The sequence below is a fragment of the Manis pentadactyla genome, chromosome 12, assembly GCF_030020395.1.
Source record: "Manis pentadactyla isolate mManPen7 chromosome 12, mManPen7.hap1, whole genome shotgun sequence".
NCBI classification, from domain to species: domain Eukaryota; kingdom Metazoa; phylum Chordata; class Mammalia; order Pholidota; family Manidae; genus Manis; species Manis pentadactyla.
In genome coordinates, this window is record NC_080030.1 from 36,865,993 (window position 1) to 36,890,446 (window position 24,454).

General features: G+C 41.1%; 1 protein-coding gene across 4 annotated transcripts in view; it reads right to left on the bottom strand.

Moving 5' to 3' along the window:
* The window catches only part of TULP4 (TUB like protein 4), a 251,074-nt gene that overhangs the window by 59,154 nt on the left and 167,466 nt on the right, over positions 1-24,454 (bottom strand). For all 4 annotated transcript variants that reach the window (XM_036886749.2, XM_036886750.2, XM_057489071.1 and 1 more), the window contains 2 exons: positions 20,635-20,763; positions 14,134-14,295 (listed from right to left, as the gene is read on the bottom strand). In XM_036886749.2, the coding sequence (XP_036742644.1) occupies positions 14,134-14,295; positions 20,635-20,763 (291 nt within the window). The remainder of the gene's footprint in view (positions 1-14,133; positions 14,296-20,634; positions 20,764-24,454) is intronic.

The following is a 24,454-nucleotide window of genomic DNA, read 5'->3' on the forward strand; positions in this document are numbered from 1 at the left end:
AAAAAGATATTTCATGCAAACAACAGAGAGAAGAAAGCAGGTGTTGCAATTCTGGTATCAGACAAAAAAAGACTTCAAAATAAAGAAAGTAACAAAAGACAAAGAAGGACATTACATAATGATAAAGGGCTCAGTCCAACAAGAGGATATAACCATTATAAATATATGTGCACCCAATACAAGAGCACCAACATTCCTGAAACAAATACTAACAGAACTAAAGGAGGAAATAGAATGCAATGCATTCATTCAAGGAGACTTCAACACACCACTCACTCCAAAGAACAGATCCACCAGACAGAAAATAAGTAAGGACACAGAGGCACGAACAACACACTAGAACAGATGGACCTAACAGACATCTACAGAACTCTACATCCAAAAGCAACAGGACACACATTCTTCTCAAGTGCACATGGAACATTCTCCAGAATAGACCACATACTAGGCCACAAAAAGAGCCTCAGTAAATTCCAAAAGATTGAAATCCTACCAACCAACTTTTCAGACCACAAAGGCATAAAACTAGAAATAAACTGTACAAAGAAAGCAAAAAGGCTCACAAACACATGGAGGCTTAACAACACGCTCCTAAATAATCAATGGATCAATGACCAAATCAAAATGGAGATCCAGCAATATATGGAAACAAACGACAACAACGACACTAAGCCCCAACTTCTGTGGGACACAGCAAAAGCAGTCTTAGAGAAAAGTATATAGCAATCCAAGCATATTTAAAAAAGGAAGAACAATCTCAAATGAACGGTCTAATGTCACAATTATCGAAATTGGAAAAAGAAGAACAAATGAGGCCTGAGGTCAGCAGAAGGAGGGACATAATAAAGATCAGAGAAAAAATGAAAAAATTGAGAAGAATAAAACAATAGCAAAAATCAATGAAACCAAGAGCTGGTTCTTCGAGAAAATAAACAAAATAGATAAGCCTCTAGCCAGACTTATTAAGAGGAAAAGAGAGTCAACACAAATCAACAGTATCAGAGACGAGAAAGGAAAAATCATGACGGACCCCACGGAAATACAAAGAATTATTAGAGAATACTATGAAAACCTATATGCTAATAAGCTGGGAAACCTAGGAGAAATGGACAACTTCCTAGAAAAATACAACCTTCCAAGACTGACCCAGAAAGAAACAGAAAATCTAAACAGACCAATCACCAGCAACGAAATTGAAGCGGTAATCAAAAAACTACCAAAGAACAAAACCCCCGGGCCAGATGGATTTACCTCGGAATTTTATCAGACATACAGGGAAGACATAATACCCATTCTCCTTAAAGTTTTCCAAAAAATAGAGGAGGAGGGGATACTCCCAAACTCATTCTATGAAGCCAACATCACCCTAATACCAAAACCAGGCAAAGACCCCACCAAAAAAGAAAACTACAGACCAATATCCCTGATGAACGTAGATGCAAAAATACTCAACAAAATATTAGCAAACCGAATTCAAAAATACATCAAAAGGATCATACTCCATGACCATGTGGGATTCATCCCAGGGATGCAAGGATGGTACAACATTCGTAAGTCCATCAACATCATCCACCACATCAACAAAAAGAAAGACAAAAACCACATGATCATCTCCATAGATGCTGAAAAAGCATTTGACAAAGTTCAACACCCATTCATGATAAAAACTCTCAGCAAAATGGGAATAGAGGGCAAGTACCTCAACATAATAAAGGCCATCTATGATAAACCCACAGCCAACATTATACTGAACAGCGAGAAGCTGAAAGCTTTTCCTCTGAGATTGGGAACTAGACAGGGATGCCCACTCTCCCCACTGTTATTTAACATAGTACTGGAGGTCCTAGCCACAGCAATCAGACAAAACAAAAAAAATACAAGGAATCCAGATTGGTAAAGAAGAAGTTAAACTGTCACTACTTGCAGATGACATGATACTGTACATAAAAAACCCTAAAGACTCCACCCCAAAACTACTAGAACTGATATCAGAATACAGCAAAGTTGCAGGATACAAAATCAGCACACAGAAATCGGTGGCTTTCCTATACACTAATAATGAACCAACAGAAGGAGAAATCAGGAAAACAACTCCATTCACAATTGCATCAAAAAAAATAAAATACCTAGGAATAAACCTAACCAAAGAAGTGAAAGACTTATACTCTGAAAACTACAAGTCACTCTTAAGAGAAATTAAAGGGGACACCAACAGATTGAAACTCATCCCATGCTCGTGGCTTGGAAGAATTAATATCGTCAAAATGGCCATCCTGCCCAAAGCAATATACAGATTTGATGCAATCCCTATGAAACTACCAGCAACATTCTTCAATGAACAGGAACAAATAATTCAAAAATTCATATGGAAAAACCAAAAACCCCAAATAGCCAAAGCAATCCTGAGAAAGAAGAATAAAGTAGGGGGGATCTCACTCCCCAACTTCAAGCTCTACTATAAAGCCATAGTAATCAAGACAATTTGGTACTGGCACAAGAACAGAGCCACAGACCAATGGAACAGACTAGACAATCCAGACATTAACCCAGACATATATGGTCAATTAGTATTTGACAAAGGAGCCATGGACATACAATGGCAAAATGACAGTCTCTTCAACAGATGGTGCTGGCAAAACTGGACAGCTACATGTAGGAGAATGAAACTGGACCATCGTCTAGCCCCATATACAAAAGAAAACTCAAAATGGATCAAAGACCTGAATATAAGTCAAGAAACCATTAAACTCTTGGAAAAAAACATAGGCAAAAACCTCTTAGACATAAACATGAGTGACCTCTTCTTGAACATATCTCCCCGGGCAAGGAAAACAACAGCAAAAATGAACAAGTGGGACTATATTAAGCTGAAAAGCTTCTGTACAGCAAAAGACACCATCAATAGAACAAAAAGGAACCCTACAGTATGGGAGAATATATTTGAAAATGACAGATCCGATAAAGGCTTGACGTCCAGAATATATAAAGAGCTCACATGCCTCAGCAAACAAAAAACAAATAACCCAATTAAAAAATGGGCAGAGGAACTGAACAGACAGTTCTCCAAAAAAGAAATACAGATGGCCAACAGACACATGAAAAGATGCTCCACATCGCTAATTATCAGAGAAATGCAAATTAAAACTACAATGAGGTATCACCTCACACCAGTAAGGATGGCTGCCATCCAAAAGACAAACAACAACAAATGTTGGCGAGGCTGTGGAGAAAGGGGAACCCTCCTACGCTGCTGGTGGGAATGTAAGTTAGTTCAACCATTGTGGAAAGCAGTATGGAGGTACATCAAAATGCTCAAAACAGACTTAGCATTTGACCCAGGAATTCCACTCCTAGGAATTTACCCTAAGAATGCAGCAATCAAGTTTGAGAAAGACCAATGCACCCCTATGTTTATCGCAGCACTATTTACAATAGCCAAGAATTGGAAGCAACCTAAATGTCCATCGATAGATGAATGGATAAAGAAGATGTGGTACATATACATAATGGAATACTACTCAGCCATAAGAAAAGGGCAAACCCTACCATTTGTAGCAACATGGATGGAGCTGGAGGGTATTATGCTCAGTGAAACAAGCCAAGTGGAGAAAGAGAAATACCAAATGATTTCACTCATCTGTGGAGTATAAGAACAAAGGAAAAACTGAAGGAACAAAACAGCAGCAGAATCACAGAACTCAAGAATGGACTAACAGGTACCAAAGGGAAAGGGACTGGGGAGGATGGGTGGGTAGGGAGGGATAAAGGGGGGAAAAAGAAGGGGGGTATTAAGATTAGCATGCATGGCGGGATGGGAGAAAGGGGAGGGCTATACAACACAGAGAAGACAAGTAGTGATTCTACAACATTTTGCTATGCTGATGGACAGTGAGAGTAAAGGGGTTTATAGGGGGGACCGGGTATAAGGGAGAGCCTAGTAAACATAATATTCATCATGTAAGTATAGATAAATGATAACAAAAAAAAAAAAAAAGCAGTTCCTTTGTGGTGACCTCCAATGAGTTCTACACAATGGTATAAAGGGCATATAAAAGTGTAGGCAAAGGGTCTGTTTGTGTTTATACAGAGGATCAAAGCCTAATTTGGCTACCCCAAAAATGAACTAAGATACGATATGAAAAAGAACTTCCAACATCAGCACTCTCTGGAAGACTCATGCCAGAAGATGATCATCAAAAAACCCCAACAAAGATCTGCGCACTGCTACAGCTGTAGATGCACTCATCCCACCAGCTCCTGGACTTGCCATGGGAATGAAGGAGATAGCTAAGCTGGCCTGTGCATACAGTAAAACAACAAATTTGACTGGATCTATACTGTTGGAACTCAACCAAGAATTAGGAGAAGTGCAAATTGTAGCGCTCCAAAATCCTACAACTACAGACTATTTACTGTTAAAAGAACATATGGGATGTGAACAGTCCCCAGGAATGGGTTGTTTTAATTTGTCTGATTTCTCTCAGACTGTTCAAGTTCAGTGGGACAATATCCACCATATCATAGATAAGTTTTCACAAATGCCTAAGTTGTCTAACTGGTTTTCTTGGTTTCACTGGAGATGGCTGGTAATTACAGGTATGCTTTGGTTACGTAACTGTACTCCTATTATGTTAATGTGTGTGCGCAATTTAATTAGTAGTTTAAAACGTATACATGCTGAAGCTACTCTACAAGAAGATATGTCAAAGAAACAATCAATCTTCCCATGTTTTCTTCCGCCTGCTACTTCTATAGCTTTTCTTCTTCCTTCCTAATTACAACCCTTAAATAGAATTCATGCCTCATATTAAATTTACCGAGTATCATAATTCTTCCAAGTGGTAAAGATTCCTCAAGACAAATGCTGGGCATAGAAGCCTCAGGGCATTAATATGCAAACAAGTAAAAAGCTAACCTTTTCAAACAATAAGGCTTCTCTCTCACTTACGAACTTTACATTTCCCTGTATAGCCCCAGAAGATGACTGGTTAGCCAGAGACGGGTAAGATTCCTCAAGGGAGGAACAACCTAAGACAGGCACAGTCGCAGGGGGGCCATCAGGTGAGAAATTGGGGATCAACAGAGATGAGGCTTAGAACCTCACCCGCCCTGTTCTGAGAGAAATCTTCTGCATACGTGGATGTTTTATTGCCCCTTTCTAGCTTGGATTAACACATAGTCTACAGGCACACACCTGATCATATATGTTTGCTCTATTACAACACTAAACTATGTTTTCTACCTTTATCTTGTATCTACCTACAACTTCAGCATTTTATTAAGAACAATAATAACAAAGAGAGAAATGTGGTATCCACATATAAATCAAGTATAAAAATCAAATGAGTATTCATATTTGAACTGTTTGTAGTTCATAATGCATGAGCAAAACTGAAAGTTTCTGTGATGACTGCCCTTGTACTGTTCACCATGTAACTTATTCACTATGTAAGAATTTGTTCTCCATGTTAGAACTTGTTCGTTATGTCTTACAAGATGGGAGACTGACGAAAATTAGGCTTGGGGTGGATTAATGATTGTGCATTGAGCACTGACTCCCCTATACAGAATTTTATTGTTGTTAACAACCATTTGATCAATAAATATGAGAGATGCCCTCACAAAAAAAAAAAAAAAATTACACATTTCCAATTGTAAAATAAATATGTAACCGGGATGTAATGTATAGCGTAAGGAATATAGTCAAAATATTGTAACAACTTGGTATGGTGGTAGCTGATAGAATTATCATGTATATAAATGTTGAATCACTGTGTTGTACACCTGAAACTAATGTAATACTGTGTGTCAACTATCCTTCAATAAAAAATAATTATCTACAAAAAAAAAAGAAAAAAAAAATCTATTTTTGCCCATGAAGGGCTCAAAAGAATTCCCAGAATACACACAGAAAAGAAAAATCGTAAAAAACTAAGCAGTATCAATAGTTGTATAAGGGTGGCCATGAAGGGTGGGACGCCATCTCCTAACTTCCTTTACTGAGAGTTAAGTTTCCTTTATTTTCCTCAATTGTCACTCATGTCTTCCTTGCCTATTTTGGAAAAAGCCATTCTTAATATAGGTTTAGTTCAGGTCTTGAAATAAAGATGGTCTTACCTTCAATAATACATGCACTACTAAAAAGTCATGGGAAAATTTAATGGGGAGAGAAAGAGAATCATGCTTTCCATTGCTCTCGAGTAAATCTAATTTCAAAGCTGTGTCCCACAAGCCACTAGGCAGCAGCTCTGCTTCATAGGTCCATTAACCTACTTAGAGTTCATGCACCATTGGGAGTCTGGTCTTTAGCATAAGAATAGATCCACTGAGGTGTTACTCTAGTGAGTTTGTGGATTAACTAATAATAATAAGTAATTTGAATATAACAGCTTGTGTGAGAGATTTCCATGTTGTTTTCTTGTGTTGAGCACAATGGCTTTTAACCAGGGATGCTGAAACCCACACAGTACCTACAGTTACTACCGGAAAGCAGGCTCCCTGAAAGAGGTGAGAGCAGCACTGTGGGGGGCAGCCAGCTGAGTCCCTCCAAAAATCAGAACCTAAGGGCCAGCAGTGGGAAATATTTTCTTACAGTGAATAAAAACTCTTCTTCACAAATAACAAATCATGACTTTTTAAAATTTGGTTTTGTTAAGTTTGATTTTCTCTTTACCAGAGTGGGTCTCATCTACAATGTAGTCAAATATCAGCAAATTACTTTTCATTTATAAACTGTGGTGGCAACACCACATTGTTGACTGAGAAAGCAAAGATCTACATTACTTTCTTAAGTTTCCCTGATAAATCATTTCCAACCTTATAGTGTAAGACAAAGAAAAACTTCAGAGCGAATACCCATGTCCTCTGATGCAACAGTGTTCTCCTTTAGATCCACAGGGTAATCCAAGTCCCAGACAAATTGTTTAATCTGACCAGAACCTTCTTCAAAGTAAAAAGGAGGCAGTGTGATAAAGGCACTGTGGTGATGTATGGAAACACCACATTTTGAAGAGATTTATATAATGAAAATGAAGTACAGGTGAAAAGACATGCTATCTGGGATTTGCTTTAAATATAGCAAAGAGCAAAAGAATAGTGGTAAAAATGCAAATGTGGCAAAAACACGGGGTTTTTTTCATGCCACAACCTCAAGATGCACTCTACCAAAATGAGGGGACAAACTACAGAAATAAAGATGCATGATCTGGGAAACAGGCTCCTGCCCCAGGGGACAGCTGCACTGCAGGGCCAACAGGCCAGCAGGTTCAGGATGCAACAGGGGGTCGAGGGCTCTGGGAGGGACAGAGCCAGGAAACAAAGGAATCTGATACATCACCTGGAGATGCAGAACACATTCAGAGGAGATTTTCAATTTCTTGGAGGGTATAGGGATTAATTTGTGATTGGTACACAGACAGTTAAGCAAATATGAGGAAGGCAATGTAATCGTGGTTCTGTGTGCAAGCTGTCTGTGAATCGTGCTGAAAGTATGCAAGATTGATCACCAAATATGGAGACAGGAGCACAAGGGGTGGGAGGTGGGAGAGAAGGCGGGCATGTGGGGCGGGCATTCTGAGAGTGCTGAGTCCTCATCTTCCAGGAGGAGTCAGTCGAGAATCCCCAAGTCTGAAAAACCGAGCTCTGGCAGAACTCAGTTGACAAATACAAGGAAAACTCGGAGTTAAAAGTGGTTGCTGCAGGGAGCAGGAATCTGGCAGCTGGAGGGACTGAACAGGGAGCTGAAAGGTGCCTCTGCGCTTTTTTTAACTTTCATTATAGGCCTAGTAGTACTATTTGACTTTTAAAAGCTACAGCTCTGCAATTTAATACAAATTAGTAAAAATACCTAGGAAATTGAGAAGGACTAAGCTGTGTAGGGAAGGACCAGACTCATATACTGAGAGTTTACCTTGTAGGTTTTCCCTCAAAACAAAAGCCAAGTCACAATCCCAGTATCACATCTGGAACAGACAGAAGTGGAGCCCCCGGGAGCTTGTCTGCTGCTCTGGGCCCTCCCCGAGCACCCTCCTCCTGAAGCAGCCTCCTGCTCTAGGATGGCAGCTCCATGGAATTAATCCTGGGAGGAACACGGCTTACAAGCCACTGCTAGAGGCAAAAGGAAGTCTTTGCAAAACTGCAAAGATTTGAAGTGCCTCTCACTCCCTCACTGGACATGAACCAAGAAACCAGCAGCCCAGTGTGGCAGAAGCAGCACTGGACATGACAGAAGAACCCTGGGAATGACACTGGGAAGAACTTGCAGGTCACCAAAGCCAGCAGCCGGACTGCAGAATCCCAGGTGTGTGAGACCTTACATACTTGCCTTCAAGCTAGTCTGAGCATAATCACTTTTAACTCTTAAATATAAATAAATAATCCCTGATAATAAAACAGTTAGGAAGTAGAAGAGTAGGATGTGGTGACTAAGTGGAAGGTGAAGATAAGAAGAGGGAAAGTCAAGTATAATTCCCTATATTTGGTGTAAATCATCAGCAAGAGAGGAGTGTAGGGATGGGGCCCTGCTGTGAATGAGTGACTCCAGGCTGCTGGCCACTAGGCAGCCAGCCCTCAAGTTGGAGGGGGAGAGGGGAGCACAGCAGAGTGCTGGGAGTGTGTGATACACAGGTGGAGGCGGATCAGCCGAGGCAGTGGAAGAAATCACTCCAAGGAGAGAAGAGGGAGCAAAGGCCAGGGCTGGAACCCTAGGACAGTGGACCAGCCAGTAAGTAGGAACAAGGGGAGGAGCCTGAGGTGGAAGTGCAGCAAAGGTGGCTGCTGGGCCAGGCACAGGTGAGGGCGGCAAAGGGAAGGCCCCAGACGGCCACAGGCAGGGGCTGAGGTCGGTGAAAAGCGATGCTGCTGGCGGGAGGAAGCTGCAGACCAAACGTGCCAGGCCTCACCCAGGCCTGCCAATTCCACGAATGTGCACAGCTTCGATGCCTTGAGAGCCCCTTCAGATGAATCCAAAACGGTTCAGGCACCCACGCTATGTGCCGCACTGCAGGGACTATGGCAGAGAAGGGGTATCAAGGAAGAGCAAAGACATGGGCACCAGCCTGGGAAGCAGTTCCTTTAACTCATCCCCATGGCCGAGGAATGTTCTGGGTCCTTTCTTCTTGACACTTTCCCAGGAAGGGCGACAACTAAGGAGTTTTCCTTCCGTACTGATTTAGGCATGCTCTTTCACTTGGGAACAGAAACCACAAAATTCTTCCTCATTCAACCTGACTTCCACAGACGGGAGTGGAAGCTTTTCCTTCTGTCCTGCCCTCCAGGTACCCAGCTCCACCAGCTCTCACGGACCTCCTGGGAGAGCCACGCTCATTCCTGGAACACACTGGATCACGTGCCAGCATCTTTACCTTTCCTGGTGGAAATCCATCTCTAATTCTCAGCAGCCCTCTCCACTTGAAAGGTTCTCAAAGTGAACTGATATTCAGCTAAAAGTCAAAGCATGCTGGATGGCTGCTTGTAAATGTAGGTGTCTCAAAGTGCTCTCCTATGTCAAGAGGCACGGTATTCTCCCAGACCCCTGAAGAACGCAGAGGAACCGTGTATTCTCCTCCCACACACTGTGTGATGCTGGGTGACTCCTGGTAATCACTGTTGCATTGCTCTCGATCAACTTGGACCCATAGATTTTTTTTTCCCCAGTCATATTCATCTTTACTTATTTGACATTTTCTATTTACATCATTTGGTTTTTCTTCCAAACACTATAAATACCATTCTATTTATAAATACATGCCAAGTTTATCAAGCTGAGTTTATGTAACTGTCTCTTCTGTGAATTTTCTATTCTTCTAAATATTTTTATGAATCTCTTATACACTGTTTCCCCTCAAAATTCATATGTTGACACCTTACGCCTAATGCAACAGTATTTGGAGATAGGTCCCATGAAGAGGTAATTAAGGTTGAATGTGGTCATGAGGGTGGGGCCCTAATCCAATAGGACTGGTGACCTCATGTGAAAAGGAAGACATGCCAGGAATGGGTGCAAAGAGGACAGGCCACGTGAGGACAGAGAGAGAAGGCAGCTGCCTGCAAGCCAAGGAGGGAGACCTCAAAAAAAACCCCATACCTGAGCATTTATAATGTAGGTAACTGTTGAATCACTACGTTGTACACTTGAAACCAATATTCTATATCAACTATACTTCAACAAAAAATATAAGAAGAAAAAAAGAAATCAAACCTGCTAACACCTGACCTTGAGCTTCCAGCACCCAGAACAATGAGAAATAATGTCTATTGTTTAAGCTTCCCAGCCTGTGGAATTCTGTCATGGAAGCCCATGCAGACTAAGACAGAGTCCACACCTACTATATAAACCTACTATATAAATGGAATAGGTAGGATTACATTCCTTTCCTGTCATTTAACAGAAGAAAAATTTAAGCCTGAAATGAAACACATCACTTGAAAAAATTACCTGTATATCTGAAATTAAGAATATGATATGAAAAATAATTTTATTTCTACAAAAGTTCCATCAAACTCAGCAACCCTCACAGTGGGATAACATGATATTATACACCTTTTATGTGGCTCAGTATGAATAATAGGATGTCACATATATTATTACCAAATTGTTTAATCCAACTCTAATCTAAATTCCAGTAGGAAATACAGGGACGAGTAGAAGTTAAATGAAACTATAAGTAAACACTCAGACAAATCCAGGTATGGAATATTCTACAATGAATACTACTAAATATTGAACCACGTTGGAAAGGCCATGTCATTAAAATTTAGGGGAAAAAAAAGCTTTTCTAGACTAAAGACATAACAACCAATTATTGTACATGAACTAAACTGTATCCTGATTCCAAATATCCAAAAAAGAAAAAGTCCATAGAACACATTCTTGTAGCAGTTAGGGAAATATGAAGATAGCCTGGATCCTAGACAGTGTCACTGCTACTTTCATAGGTGGGATAACGTAGGAGAATGACCTGATGCTCAGAACAAGCATGTTGAAATATGTAGGAGTGATGTGTCATAATGTCTACAACTTACTTTCAAAAATAGTACTACAAAAAGTGTGTGTACATGTGAAGAGAGAGGGAAGGAGGAAAGCCAGCAGGGGAAGGAGAGAAGACACAAATATGGTCAAGTATTCGCGGTTGAGTTTAAGGAGTATTCATTGATGAATTTAATATACTCTTTCATTTTTTTAATGATTGAACATGTGCATGACCGAAAGTTGGGGATGATTACCTCTAAACTATCTAGATCAATATCTTAGGAGGAGAATCCATGGTTGGAATCCCATGAGCTCTCAGAATTCTATGCAAAGTGATACATGTAATCTTGCATGTATTTATGTACATTTTTCCAGGGAAACGGTTCCTGATTTCCACCTGATATTCAAAGTAGTCTACAATCCCCAAAAGGATATAGAAATCACCACCCTAAAATGAAGAAAACATGACAAATAGGAAAAATAGTTGGTCTCCAAACTTACTGCTTGTAAAACAGTACTGCTTGTATTTTTTTAAAGTAACAGGAAGCAGCCTGAAGTCCTATTATGACCAGAACTGTCTCAAGATAGGAAGAGGTGGTTTCATCCTGGAGGCCAGTTCCCTCTGCATTAAGGGCCTGAGGCTCTCTGTGAGGAGGGGACACGCAGCTGGCCTCTCAAAGGCCACATGCTGAGACAGAGGAGGCACTGCTTTAAACATCTCAGGGCATACACTACAAACATTAGGCTGTCTTCACATTCTCTTTTCTTTAAGTTTTCAAACCAAACAAAAGATAGGAAAGAATGACAGAAACAGAGAAAAGAAGGAATATTGTATTTTCACATCTCTCAACATGACCAACAAGTCTCCACCCATTTCTTCTCTCTGTGAAGATCTTCCAAGATCCTCATGGCTTCAGTGTCTACAATCATTTTGTAAAGGCAGTGAAGCACTGTCCTTGAACAAAATCCTACCCTGTAGCCCTAAATTCAGATGTAGTAAAAGCACTCCTCGGGATAGAGGCTGGGGGCTGGAAGCCCAACCACCTGCCAGTGCTGCTCTCGGTCCTGCCAATGGGTCCACAGAGCCAAGTCCAAGCATCTCACCCCCGCTTTGAAGCCACAGCCCATCTCCACTGTGGCATGCCTTCGACACATGCTGGCTGCCATGGCAGCAACTGGACTGCGATGCAGCACAGGGTGCTTGCAGGGCTGCCTCCGCCCAGCCCCCAGCCCGTCAAAGGCAAGCACTGAGCTTTACTCCCTGTGTCCCCAGCAATTCTGTGTCCTATGCCTGTCATACTCTAGCTGTGCAGTCTGTTGGGGAACCAGCTGGTGGACTGATATGTGCCTCACCGGTCCCATCACTGTAGGCGAAGGAAGAATAGGAAGCCAAGACTGCTGCTTGCGTATGTGTAAGTGCCTTCCCATCTGTGCCTTCACGTGGTCATTACAAAAGCCACGGGCACTAGGCAGGAACGGATTCACACCCCTTGTCACAGAGCAGGAGCCTGATGCGGGGAGCCTAGAGCCTGTATGAGGTCACTCAGTGGCTGCAGCAGGCCACCTTACACAGGATGTAGGGACAGAAAAACTACAAAAACAAGCTGTAATCATGAACAAGTCTAAATGCTTCAGAACAATACACGCAGCTGCAGGTGGATCATCAGAAGCCTTAGCGGGAGGGCGAGGGCAGAAGCCTGCAGTTGACACGTTCTAAGTCTCATAACACTAATTTGAAGAAGAGAGAGAAAAAATATTGGCTACTTTTACTTGAAAAAAATGGTAACATGGAACATATACCGCCTAGAGGGAAGCAATTCAGTGAAAAAAAAAAAAAAGATAAGATAAAGATCCCAAAGTAGGAGTTGGGGTGCCAAATTAAGATGCTTGCTTTTACAACAGTGAACTGAAATCTCTGGTGGGAAAATGTCCTGGTATTTTATGGGTTCTGCTATACTGGAAAACACAAGCTCTGTATTTTACAAAAGTTCTAACTAGTCAACCCTTATATTTAAAAAATGAATTATTAATACATAATTTTATCATGTTATTATGCATTATTTTGTCATGAAAGTAAAACAGGAACACTAAAGAAAATTTTGAAATTAAGTTTTGGAAAATGACCCAGAGAGACTCATCACCACAAAATAACAACCTATCACGGCATTTTGGTTCATTTACACCCACTTATGTGGGTGAGTTTCTTTTGGTTGTTTTATGATGTGGTAATCATATCACACATACCATTTTGTATCCTGATTTTTTCCCTTGACATTGTATCATAAGAGCTCTTCCAGATTATTACATCTTCACAAGCACAACTGGTAACTATAGTCCAATAGTGGTTATACCACAGTTTACTTAACCATTCTAGTTTCAGACAAATAGGCTGTTGTCATATTTTTACTATTACAAATAATGCTTTAATGAGTATAACTTTTATTTTCTTCCCTTTTGTTTATTTTAGATAGATTCCAAAAGTACATTACCAGGTCAAAGTGGATGATAATTATTAGGACTTTGCCAAACTGCTTCCCCAAAGGTCTAACATACATTATTACCAGCAAAGAATGAGAAAGGTTATTTGATTGAACTCTCAAAGTTAATCAGTAAATTATTTGTATAATTTTATTGCTATTTTTTTGCTAATAAGTAAAACTTCATCTCACTATGCTATTTTTCATTTCTCTCTGAGAATGCATACTTTTCCATCACATGATTACTAAGTGAACTTCTTTTTGTGAATTATTATTTATGTCCAAAATCCACTTATCAATCAGCTATTTATGTAGGCTTAAAAAAAGCAAATTTGTGTGAATATTTTCGTAACTCAAATGTTATCTCAATGTTCACCACTTTGGTGAGAAGTATTTCTCCAGTTTATGGTTCATTTAAAATATTTAAAACATTTTACCTGGACAAGTTCATTGCTCTTTACCTCAGTGATTCTTTTTTTTTTTTTTACCAGCAAAAACAGGTTTATTCTGAACTGCAATCCAGGACATGCAAGCTACAGCAGAACCAAAGGCATGTCCCACCTTTGAGGTTTCTGAACCACCACCCTCCCTCCCTCACCACTTCATTCCCACGGGATAGGACTTAACTCATATCCTCCTTAGCTTACAAGGTTTTGATATTACACACCTATATTCAAGAGGCTTTACCTGTTGGTCATCGGGAGTCCATATGCCACATGTGATCTGACTTTCCAAGTTGATCTCAGATGACCAATGTCTCTGCCCACTGACAGAGCCAACCAGGACAAACCCATCTCGATATGAAATAAGCGCTTGTGTTCCATCGTGGCTCCATGTGAAATCACTCACCTTTGAGACACACACAGAGAAAAGGAGCCAATCATTAGTCGGACAGGAAAAGTAACTTATCCTTGGTCACACAGAGCTGGGAGTGACAGAGCCAAGGATGATCCAGGGTTGTATGGCTCTAGCATTCTTGCTTTTAGCCGCAGTTCTATGGCATCCCGCTTCCAGTGAGTAATGGATTCTCCATCAGTGACTCTGGGTCACTTATCAAAGTAATAAAGCTCTCAGCTTCTGATGATATATCTTTCTCAGTCCTGCTAACAATATTCCCTCAGACAAAGTGAAAAAAAAATTAACTGGAAAACATTACTTATACGCAGGTGTTGATTTTTATCAAATGCATTTACTGCATTTATTCAAATGACCACATACTCTTTCTCTTTTAATTATTGCAGTGAATTACTTCTATGGATTTCCCATTATTATACAATACTTGCACACCTAGAAGAGACCCAACTTGGAAGTGAAGTACTACTTTTTATACACACAGTTAAAATCAATTTGCTAATATATTTAGAATTTCTACATCTGTACTCTTGAATGAAACAAACTTATTGATTTCCTTTTGTATAATGTCTTTGTCTTTACCAGGGTTAATGTTGCTCTCTTGGGATGAGCTGGAGAGCAGTCCTTCTTTTTCTACTGCCTGGAAGAATGTGCATAAACTGAGATGACCTGTTACTTGGAAGTTTGGTATAACATATCTGTAAAACCATATGGATCTGAATTTTGTGGTAAGATTTTTAGCCATTGTTTCAATTTACTTAATAGTTTTAGTACCAGTCAAGCTTTCAAGCTTTTTATTTCTTTTTCAGTCAGTTCTATTAAATTATTTTTTTAGGAATTTGTCCAGTTCATGTAAGTTTTCAAAATTGTTGATAATTAGTTATTCATAGCATTTATTATACTTTGAAAAATCAACTTCATTGGGGTATAATTTACATACAACAAAATAAAGTCAATCCCATACCTTTACCCTTGGTCTGAGGCAAACAGCAATCTAATTTCAATCACTAGTTTCTTATTCTAGAATTCCACAGGAAGAGACCATATAGTGTGTTCACTTCTGTTATGGCTGTTTTTACTTAGTATAATGGTTTTGAAAGTACTCTACATTCTTATGTATATCAGTAGTTCGTTCCTTTTCATAGGTGAGTAAGATTCCATTGCATAAATATACCACAATTTTTTTATCTACCCAAATTGCTGGGCATTTGGGTTGTTTGAATATTTGGCTATTCTGAAATTACTATGAACATTCACATGCAGGACTTTCTGTAGACACATGGTTTCATTTCTCGTGAGTAAATACCTATGAATGGAATTAATTACTGTGTCATATGGTAAGCTTATTTTCTTTACAGCATTGGGTACTTAGTTCCCAATTGCATAAGAAATTACCAAACTGTTTTCCAAAGTAGTAACTCCCATCAGCAGGGTATGAGAGAACTAGTAGGTCCATACCTCACCAATGCTGGTCTTGTCAGTCTCTTTTATTTTAGCTATTCTAATAGGTATGTACTGGTATGACATTGTACTTTTAGTGTGTATTTCCCTAATGACTAATATGTTGAGCATCATTTCATGTATATCTGTACATTTTAGGATATGTCTGTTCATATCCCTTGCCATTTGTATCTTTTCATATATCCATTCACATTCATTTATTCATATACATACATATAGATATATATATATATGCATACACATATATTATGAGTTTTTTACCTTCTTATTGTGATGCAAAAATTCTAATTTTCATCAGATTCTAATCCTTTATCAGATATGTAACCTGCAAATGATTTCTTCCATTCTGTGGCTTGCCTTTTCATTTTCTTAATGTTATCATTCAAAGAGTAGAAGTTTTAAATTTTGAGAAGGCCAATATCAATTTCCTTTCTTTCATGGCTCATGTTTTTTGTCTAATCGAAGGATCTTTACCTAACCCAAAGCTTCTAGAAGAAATTTAGTTTATACATCTATGTCCCTGATTCATTTAGAATTACTTTTTGTGGAGGGCATGAATTAATCAAGGTTCTTTTTTCTTTTATATATACACACACACACACACACAGATATTTAGTTATTTCAGCACCACTAAAAAACTATTCCTCAGAAATTAACTAGATTTGCTATGGTGATCATTTCACAATATATGCAATATTGAATCATTATATTGTATACGTGAATGTAATGTTATATGTCACTATACCCCAATTAAAGAAAACTATTCTTCCTCACCCCCACCAGTGAATCACCAAGGCATCTTTTAATTACCTTTGATTACCTTGTAATTTCTACTTCATTAATAGTTATGCCTAATTTTTCATTCATAAAATTGCTTTAGTTGCTTATATTTGGAAATGTTCAAACTTTAAAATTTGACATTACTGAATATATACCAGATTTCAGATAGTATAATATAATAAAATAAGCAAATACCAAAAAGATAGGAACTTTTTTCTTTTTTCCCAGCAGAGGTTATGGGTTTATGCTGAGTGATCACATGTCCCCATCATGACAATAGCACAGATTTGTGAGAGAGCTGTTGAACAGCTGGTCTGAGGTTACTGAAAATAATTGTTTGCTTAGGTAAACTCAGCCCCTCAGTTTACTGACCGCATGCTTCAACCATTTATAATATCCAGTTTTACTCAGGAACTTAAACCATTTTTTAGAGACAACACATTAATTCTGCAACAAAATTTATAAGTCCTTTCATTTTGCAAAGAGAATGCTACTGATTTACATGCATTCTAACTCATTTATCTTGGAAAAGATTTGTACCAAAAGGAAAAACATCTTACTAGAGGGCTAAAGCATATAGCCAGCGCCAAGAAGCTTCTCAGCAACACCACCAATCATACAGTCACAAAAATGTAATATGGGATGTCTGCAAGAAGCAACAGAACTTACTAGATTAGGTCAGGATGGAGTGGTAAGAACATGTTTTCACAGTTGGAAAAACAAAAACAGGGGAACTAAGTACCCAATGCTGTAAAGAAAACAAGCAACAAGGCCCCTTGGTCTCACTGCCTTTCAGTTGCAGAGGGCTGCTGTGCTCCTGTGTCACTGAGAGTGTTCCCAGATGTGGATTAACAAGCTGAGTGGCAGCCCGAATGGCCCCCTGACCACAGCACCTTATCTTCACACTGTCCCGTGCCTGTGTCTGGCACAGCCGTCCTTGGTAACCATACTATAAAATAATGCATGCACTGTTCCAGACTCACTTTTGAAATAGAGGACTCATAATCATTTCCTGAAAAAGAAACTGTTAAAGCATCACTTAGCTACTGCCGAATGTTTTGATTACTTTGTGACAATGAAAGGTAGGCTATATAACAAGGATCACCCATCATTTCTTCTAAATGGTATTATTTTTCTCTGAGATTTCCAGGATGTTCCTCCTCTAAGCCACACAACTCTCCCTCCTCCCACCAGACACCGTTTCAGGTGCACAAAGCCACCCCTCCTTCAACGAGGGAGACACTATCACCAGGGCACATGCTTTCCTTACTCACACGGTATCTGTGTCTGACACAATTAAGAGCAACCAAACCAACAAAACAGCAGCAGACTCACAAAGTCCAAGAAGGGACTGGTGGTTACCAAAGGGGAGGGGTAGAGGGGATGGGGGGGTGGGAGAGAAAGGAATTGCGGGGTACCATGATTGGTGCACATGGTGTGCGTGGGGTCACGGGGAAGACAGTGTAGCTCAGAGAAGACAAATAGGGACTCTGTGGCATCTTACTACACTGATGGGCAGTGGCTGCAGTGGGGTATGCGGGGGGGGGGTACTCGATAATAAGGGTGAATGTTAATAACCACATTGTTTTTCTTGTGAAACCTTCATGAGAGTGTATATCAATGATACCGTAATAAAATAGATAAATATTTCCCCCAAAAAAGTGTTTAATAATGACAGCTGCTCAGTGGGTTCCAAGGTTTGCAGAATCAGAGTTCCAAACTGCAAAATTATAAAAAATTCTGCATCAGGTAACAAGAAAGAGCTACCACTTTGGTAAACCTGACAGGCACAGGCATGTGGGAGATTCTAGGTGCTTCCAGGCACTCTCTGGTCCATGTAAGTGAGCTCCTTCACCTCTGTGTCTTAAGTTCTCTTCCTTTTTTGTTTCTAACATGCTTTTTTGTGCCAAACTCTCAAAGAAAAGAAAAGCTGAGGGCCACAGTGGTGGCGGACACCACACAGCTGCTCTGCGGAGGAGACAGAAGCTCACTCCCAGGAGGGGCTGCACTCTGGAGCAAGCAGGGTGGAGACAGGGCGGCGCTCTCTAGCAGCAGCGAAGGCTGAGCTCTGTGGACATGCCAGGAATACACGCGTTTCTGTTCTAAGAGAAAAGTTTGTTGACTGGGAACAAGATGGTGTGACAAATTTAGCATTCTGGACTCAAACCTGGGTCAAATTCTGGTTTTACCATTCACAAACTTCCTTCTGCAACTACTTCCTGATGTGGGTTTTTTCCTTCCATTAACTGAGAATAAAAACACCTTCTGAATAGGGATCCCACGGAGACTGAGAGCTAACACGTGAAAAAGCCAGGCACTTGATAGGCTTCTGTCCTAACTCATCTTTGCTGTCTTCTCTGAGTAATGATTCAAAGACCTCCTGTCACCCGAAGTCTGAAGACATGTCTCACCTGATCACTGGGCCCTTCTAGGGAAAAACGTTCACACTTGGGGGTCGGGAGAATTATGGCATTTTAGGAACACTTGGGAGAATTCAGGTAAGTGTCTACAGAAAGCTGTGACAAGCTGCTGCCTCAAGGCCAGAGCTGGTCTTCGGTGATGACATTATGGCTACGGTTTAAGGGCGGGCACTCCCGTACCTGTGGCAGGGGCCCCAAGGCAATACCCCAAGGCAGTACCATACGATATTAACGATACTCTTAACAATATGTGCTGAAAGCTATCCCGGGCACACTGTGTTATAAGCACTTCCCATGTCTAATCTTACTTAATCGCCCCTCGTGATCCTCTGGGGCAGGTACCATTACAATCCCTATGTTACAGATGCAGAAGGTGGGGTGCCCAGCAGCTAGGTGTCTCTTGCTAAGAAGTCTCAGAAGGTGACTGTTGGCCATGTAGTCTGACTCCAGCACTCAGACTTAGGCCACAGTGGCTGCCCTCCAGACGACATGAACTTACATGGTCATGGAGATTCCCACAACTCTGGCTCTATTTCAAGAAGGCTAGTTAGTATCGGGGGGCCCACTGTGCCTCTTCCTTCCTCCCTCATGTATACAGGAAACTGACAAGGCCTTTTCCAAGTCAGTCAGAATGATTCCATTTACCCTAAAACAAACCAGTTCACAAAAAGAGAATGTTCTGTTTTTACCCAGAGGTAAGTTTGTCTTCTGTGATAACATCTTGCAAAGATCCTCAGCCTAAGAGTAGCTGCTAATAATATCTTCATTCCTTGCACTTTTATGCCTCTTCACTGGTCTATATCTTTCAAACTTGGGGAGCTTGTAGCTTATTTAAGCAACAGATGGGAGAAAAGAGGTTGAGAATCCATTTCCTTAGAAATGTATAGAAAGGCAGTCACAGGAAACCATCTGTGGAGAGTTTAAACAGCCTAAGAAAACCCTCATCGATAAAGGTTCCCTGAGGACTTGGTTCTGAGGCCATAGTTCTGTCAAATGCCTAGGATGGGACGTGTGTCCTTAGGTGCCAGAGAAGAGCAGCTCCACACAGCCTACCCTCCCATGGGAGGGAGAGCTAGGGAGAGCTAGGGCTGTGCAGAACCAGAAGAATCTACGGAGCGGTTTTAAAATAGCACAGCTCAGCAGGGAGTCCCTGAAGCAATGGTTTCCCTCAGAACAGAGACAAATTTGTGTTAGAAAGGAAGAGCTGGCGGATGACAACAGGTGGCCACGCTAATTGAAACCTGATAGAAGAGAGTGTTAAAGACTCAGCTTGGTGAGCAGGCTGTGAGCACAGTCGTGTGGGGCTCCCTGGAGAGAACTATGGAGGCTCCAACACAGGGAAATACCTTTTCAAAGGGAGCAAGAAGCATGTGCTGTAAGCACTTCAGAAAATCCAAATTTAACATGAAATCACACACTGAATAGTAAAAAATAATATCACAGATTTAATTAAAACTTAAAACTCGGCGAGTTCTCACAACAGCAGCACAGTTGAAGAGAAGGAATTATGATCTTTCTCTTCTCATCAAGTGAGACAGTCAAGAGCAAAAAAAAGCAGGAGTACAGCTTTGTCGTTCTCCTGCACGCATTTCTGGAGAGCCTTCAGGGGCTGGGAATCATGGGCTGCAGGCTCGCTCTCCAGCGATCTTTCTGGAAGGGGTTCCCACCCACTTACCTGAGCCCCACGGTCGTTGACCAGTTCCACAGACCACCTCCCTTCATACTGAATCCATACAAATATCCCTCCGTCTGCGTCGCATGTGGCCAGCTTCTGGTATGGCTCATTCCACCTCACCAGCACAACCTATGAAACAACCAAGAGGATATTCACCACAGGGAGTGAACCAGTGGGCCAGGATTACGTCTGTGAAGAGATGGGACTTCAGAACTAAATAGAAGGCATGGTCCAAGGGAATGACTGGGGCAGATACGGGTTAGCACAAGGGATAGGGCACAGCCCACGCATGGCAGCGTCACAGGAACCAGACCCCCAAGACACAGCTTCCTGACAAACAGCGGACACCCAAGCAAACAATAAACTATGGCATGAAAATGTTCATGACTATAAAAACAGGGAGGGCCCAGAGCCCACCTGGACCAAGCCCTGCCTCTCACAAGTGCCGTGATCTCCCATCTGACAGTCCAACGTTGTGGGGAAATGATTTTCACAAACTAATTGTGCATTTATATCAGAGTATTATATATTAACTACAGAAATAGGAAAGGGTAGGGCCTATTTAATTTAATTTACTTCCAAAGTGAAATTTTCTATCTTTTCTGCACTATTTTAGTTTTGAATAGTTCAGGATCTAAACATGACCAATTTGAGAAAAAAATACACAGTTGAAATATCTAAATTGTTTAGGATTTATCCCAGAGGAAATATGGATCAATCAAACAAGGACTGCACCAACACAGAAACCCCATCACCTCTCAAAGCTGTACCATGGGCACAACTGATTTTAGGTCTGTAAGTCTGTTTTCAGGACTCCAGAGAGCCAAGAGAAAACCCCAGCCTTGGTCTGCCATATGGTGGTATGGGAATCAGTACTTGTTGCAAGATGCATAATAAAATCCTCACATTTTCTAAGAGGAAATTATTACCCACTTAAAATATAAGCATACTGTAGCTTTTTAAAAAAAAACCTGCAAAAATCAAAGAGAGCTATGAGGTTGCCATCTTTTGCAACCTGGCAATCACTAGACCAATCTCACCTAGTTGCCAGCCCCCCCGCCAAAGCCCACCTCCAGGGATGTGAATGTCAACAATGCAGCCGAGCACAGCTCTGCACAAGTGGCACGTACGCCACCCACTGTAACTACTGGTTCATGTGCTCTGGTCCCCAGTGAGCTGTACCACTTGGGGAAAGGGACAGAGGCACGCTCATCTTTGAACACTGACAATGTAACCTTAACTGTATTATACCAAACATGAAGAACTTATGATCCTTATTCAATTATACCTTGAACTATAATAAAACAATGTCCAAATACATTTTAACAACAGTCAATACTGCCTGCCTGCCTGACGTAAACTCTTGGTACTGAGGGTAGAGATTATGGCAGCTTTGTCCCTGGGTTCAGTTCACTCACTGAGCAGCGTAACTCAGTGCCCCATGTACAGTCACAGAGTGGTGGACACACACAGGAGGTGCCTCAACAGACGTGGACAAGGGGGAACAACTTCAGATTTATTTTTTTTTAATCTCTTATTTAAATGACTGATCTAATACAAAATAGCAAAATTAACACAAGTCTTTAAATGACATGGGATATGTCATAAAATTTAAAATTTCTAAGTGGCCCATAAAAGCCAACTTCATAAGCTTCTTTCAGATCCAGTAGTGACTTGACCTGGACACTGCAATCCACGAATGTGCACACTGCTACAACTTGGCCTCCGGAGACACACAATCAGTAATGTACAGAGTGGATGCCATAGAACGGGATACAACCAGACCATGATTTTCATGATGATCAGATTTTGAAGTATTTCCTTAAGTTAACACGGTGGCCATTCATCTACTATGGCCTTCCTTATAAAATATTTGATGACAAGCTGTCATGTTTCAGAGAATAGAGGTCAGTTACATTTTCTATACTTTTGCCTTTAACATCCACTGCCATGTATGGCTGCATATTTGGTTAACAACAATAACAAAGCCCCTTTGCTTCATGAAAACAGCCTGAATAGTCAAGGCATGACACACACACACAAGAGCAAAAATTAACGTTATTTCTAATGTTAAGGATTTCTTGGACGTATGGTAACACAGTAGTAATGGTTGGGTAAACAAAATTCGCAGACTCAATTTCACCTTTTTGAAATTCTTGATCGTAGAGATACAGCAGCACATGGAAACGTAGTCCCCATTCAGACAGTTTTGCTGTCAGTTCTAACCCACATAACTGAATAAGGGGGTAGCTCCCTTAAATTAGAGAAAGAACTCTTTCCAATGATTCCTGGTTTATAGTTAAACTGCTAGCGCTGTTTCCCTAGATTAGTATTCTCATTTCCTCTCTCATCTATATTCATAGCTGCCCACCTTATCTCTCCCAGCAGCTTATTTCAGGCTCACCAAATCCTTCAGGTTTCTTCAGCAATGCTAGGACATACCAGGTTGTTGAGGAATTACCAAAGGGGGTAGTGGGGGTGCCCAGCTGGGTTCTCAGACCCAGATCATGTGGCAGGATGCTAAGCGTCTGCCCAGGCATTCTAAGACAGAGCTTCCCTCCCCCTTTAAAGTAAAATGGGGCTCCTGTTTACTCTGGACACAAAAGAACGCCAGCACTTAGGGTGTTGGCTGTAGGATATTCTCTTCCACTAAAAAGACAGAGGATGAACTAACTTCTGACTAATGTCTTTGATTATTTTTAAAAAATCAGCCTGATACCTTCTCCAATGTAAGATATTATCATTTTTAGTAATTGTCAATAAATATTTATTGAGGACTATTAAAGGCAGTGAAATTTACACTAAAAAATACAGGACAGATAGCTTGAGAGAGATTAAAGATGGCGGCATGAGAGGTGAGACAGAGAATTCCTCCCAAAACCACATGTAATACAAAAATATAGTTAAAACAGCTAATCCTAAAAGAGCAACAGGAAAGAAGTCTGCACCAGACTGCATACACCTGGAGAACAGAGCAGACCTCACAAAACAGGGTAACGTACCAAAGCCTTGATCCAGCTGAACACCCAGTCCTGGAGATCTGCTGTGGGAGCATGAACCTACATTGCATGGTGCTCTGCAGATTAGTGGGGTTGGAAAGCTGTGACAAGCAGAACATTTGGAGAGACTGAGATTACAGCCATTTGTGAAGGAAAGGGAACCACACCCAGCTGCCCTGGGACAAAGAAAAGGTGGGGAGTCTGAGAGGCTTCCTAGCACCGAGAGGGCTGCTGAAGGGGCAGGGATTGAACAAAGATTGCTACTCGGGAGAAGGGGTAGGTGGACAAGGTTGTCTGGGCGCACTCTGCCCATCAGGTTGGGAACTTTCACAAGCTTCAGGGGCGCTTCATCCCCCTGGTTGGCAACTCAGCCAAGAGGCCCCCCACTGTGATACACAGCCTGCTGCGCCTTGGAACTGGCTCGCAAATCAGCAGTCCCTGCCCTGGTGTCAGGCCAGCCAGAGGGAGGCCCCACCTATGGCAGCTACAGATGCAAACCACAGAGGCTTACACCTGTTGCTCAGCCCACTGGTTCTGACAGTGGAGACAGGCACTGCACCGGGAAGCAGAAAACAGCTCTTTCCTCCCCCCAGGCAACAGCGCTGCTCCCCCTGAGATCCGTGACATCACTCCAGGGGCTGAACAGCTCCAAAGACTGGAGCTTCTGGGCACTAGAGGGCGCCAAATACAAATATGAAACATCAAAGGAATCTGGTTCAAACTAGAATCTCACAAACACCAGAAAAAGGCCTAAGTGAAACTGAACTCACCAGTCTTCCTGAAAGAGATTTCAAAATAAAAATCATAAACATGCTCATGGA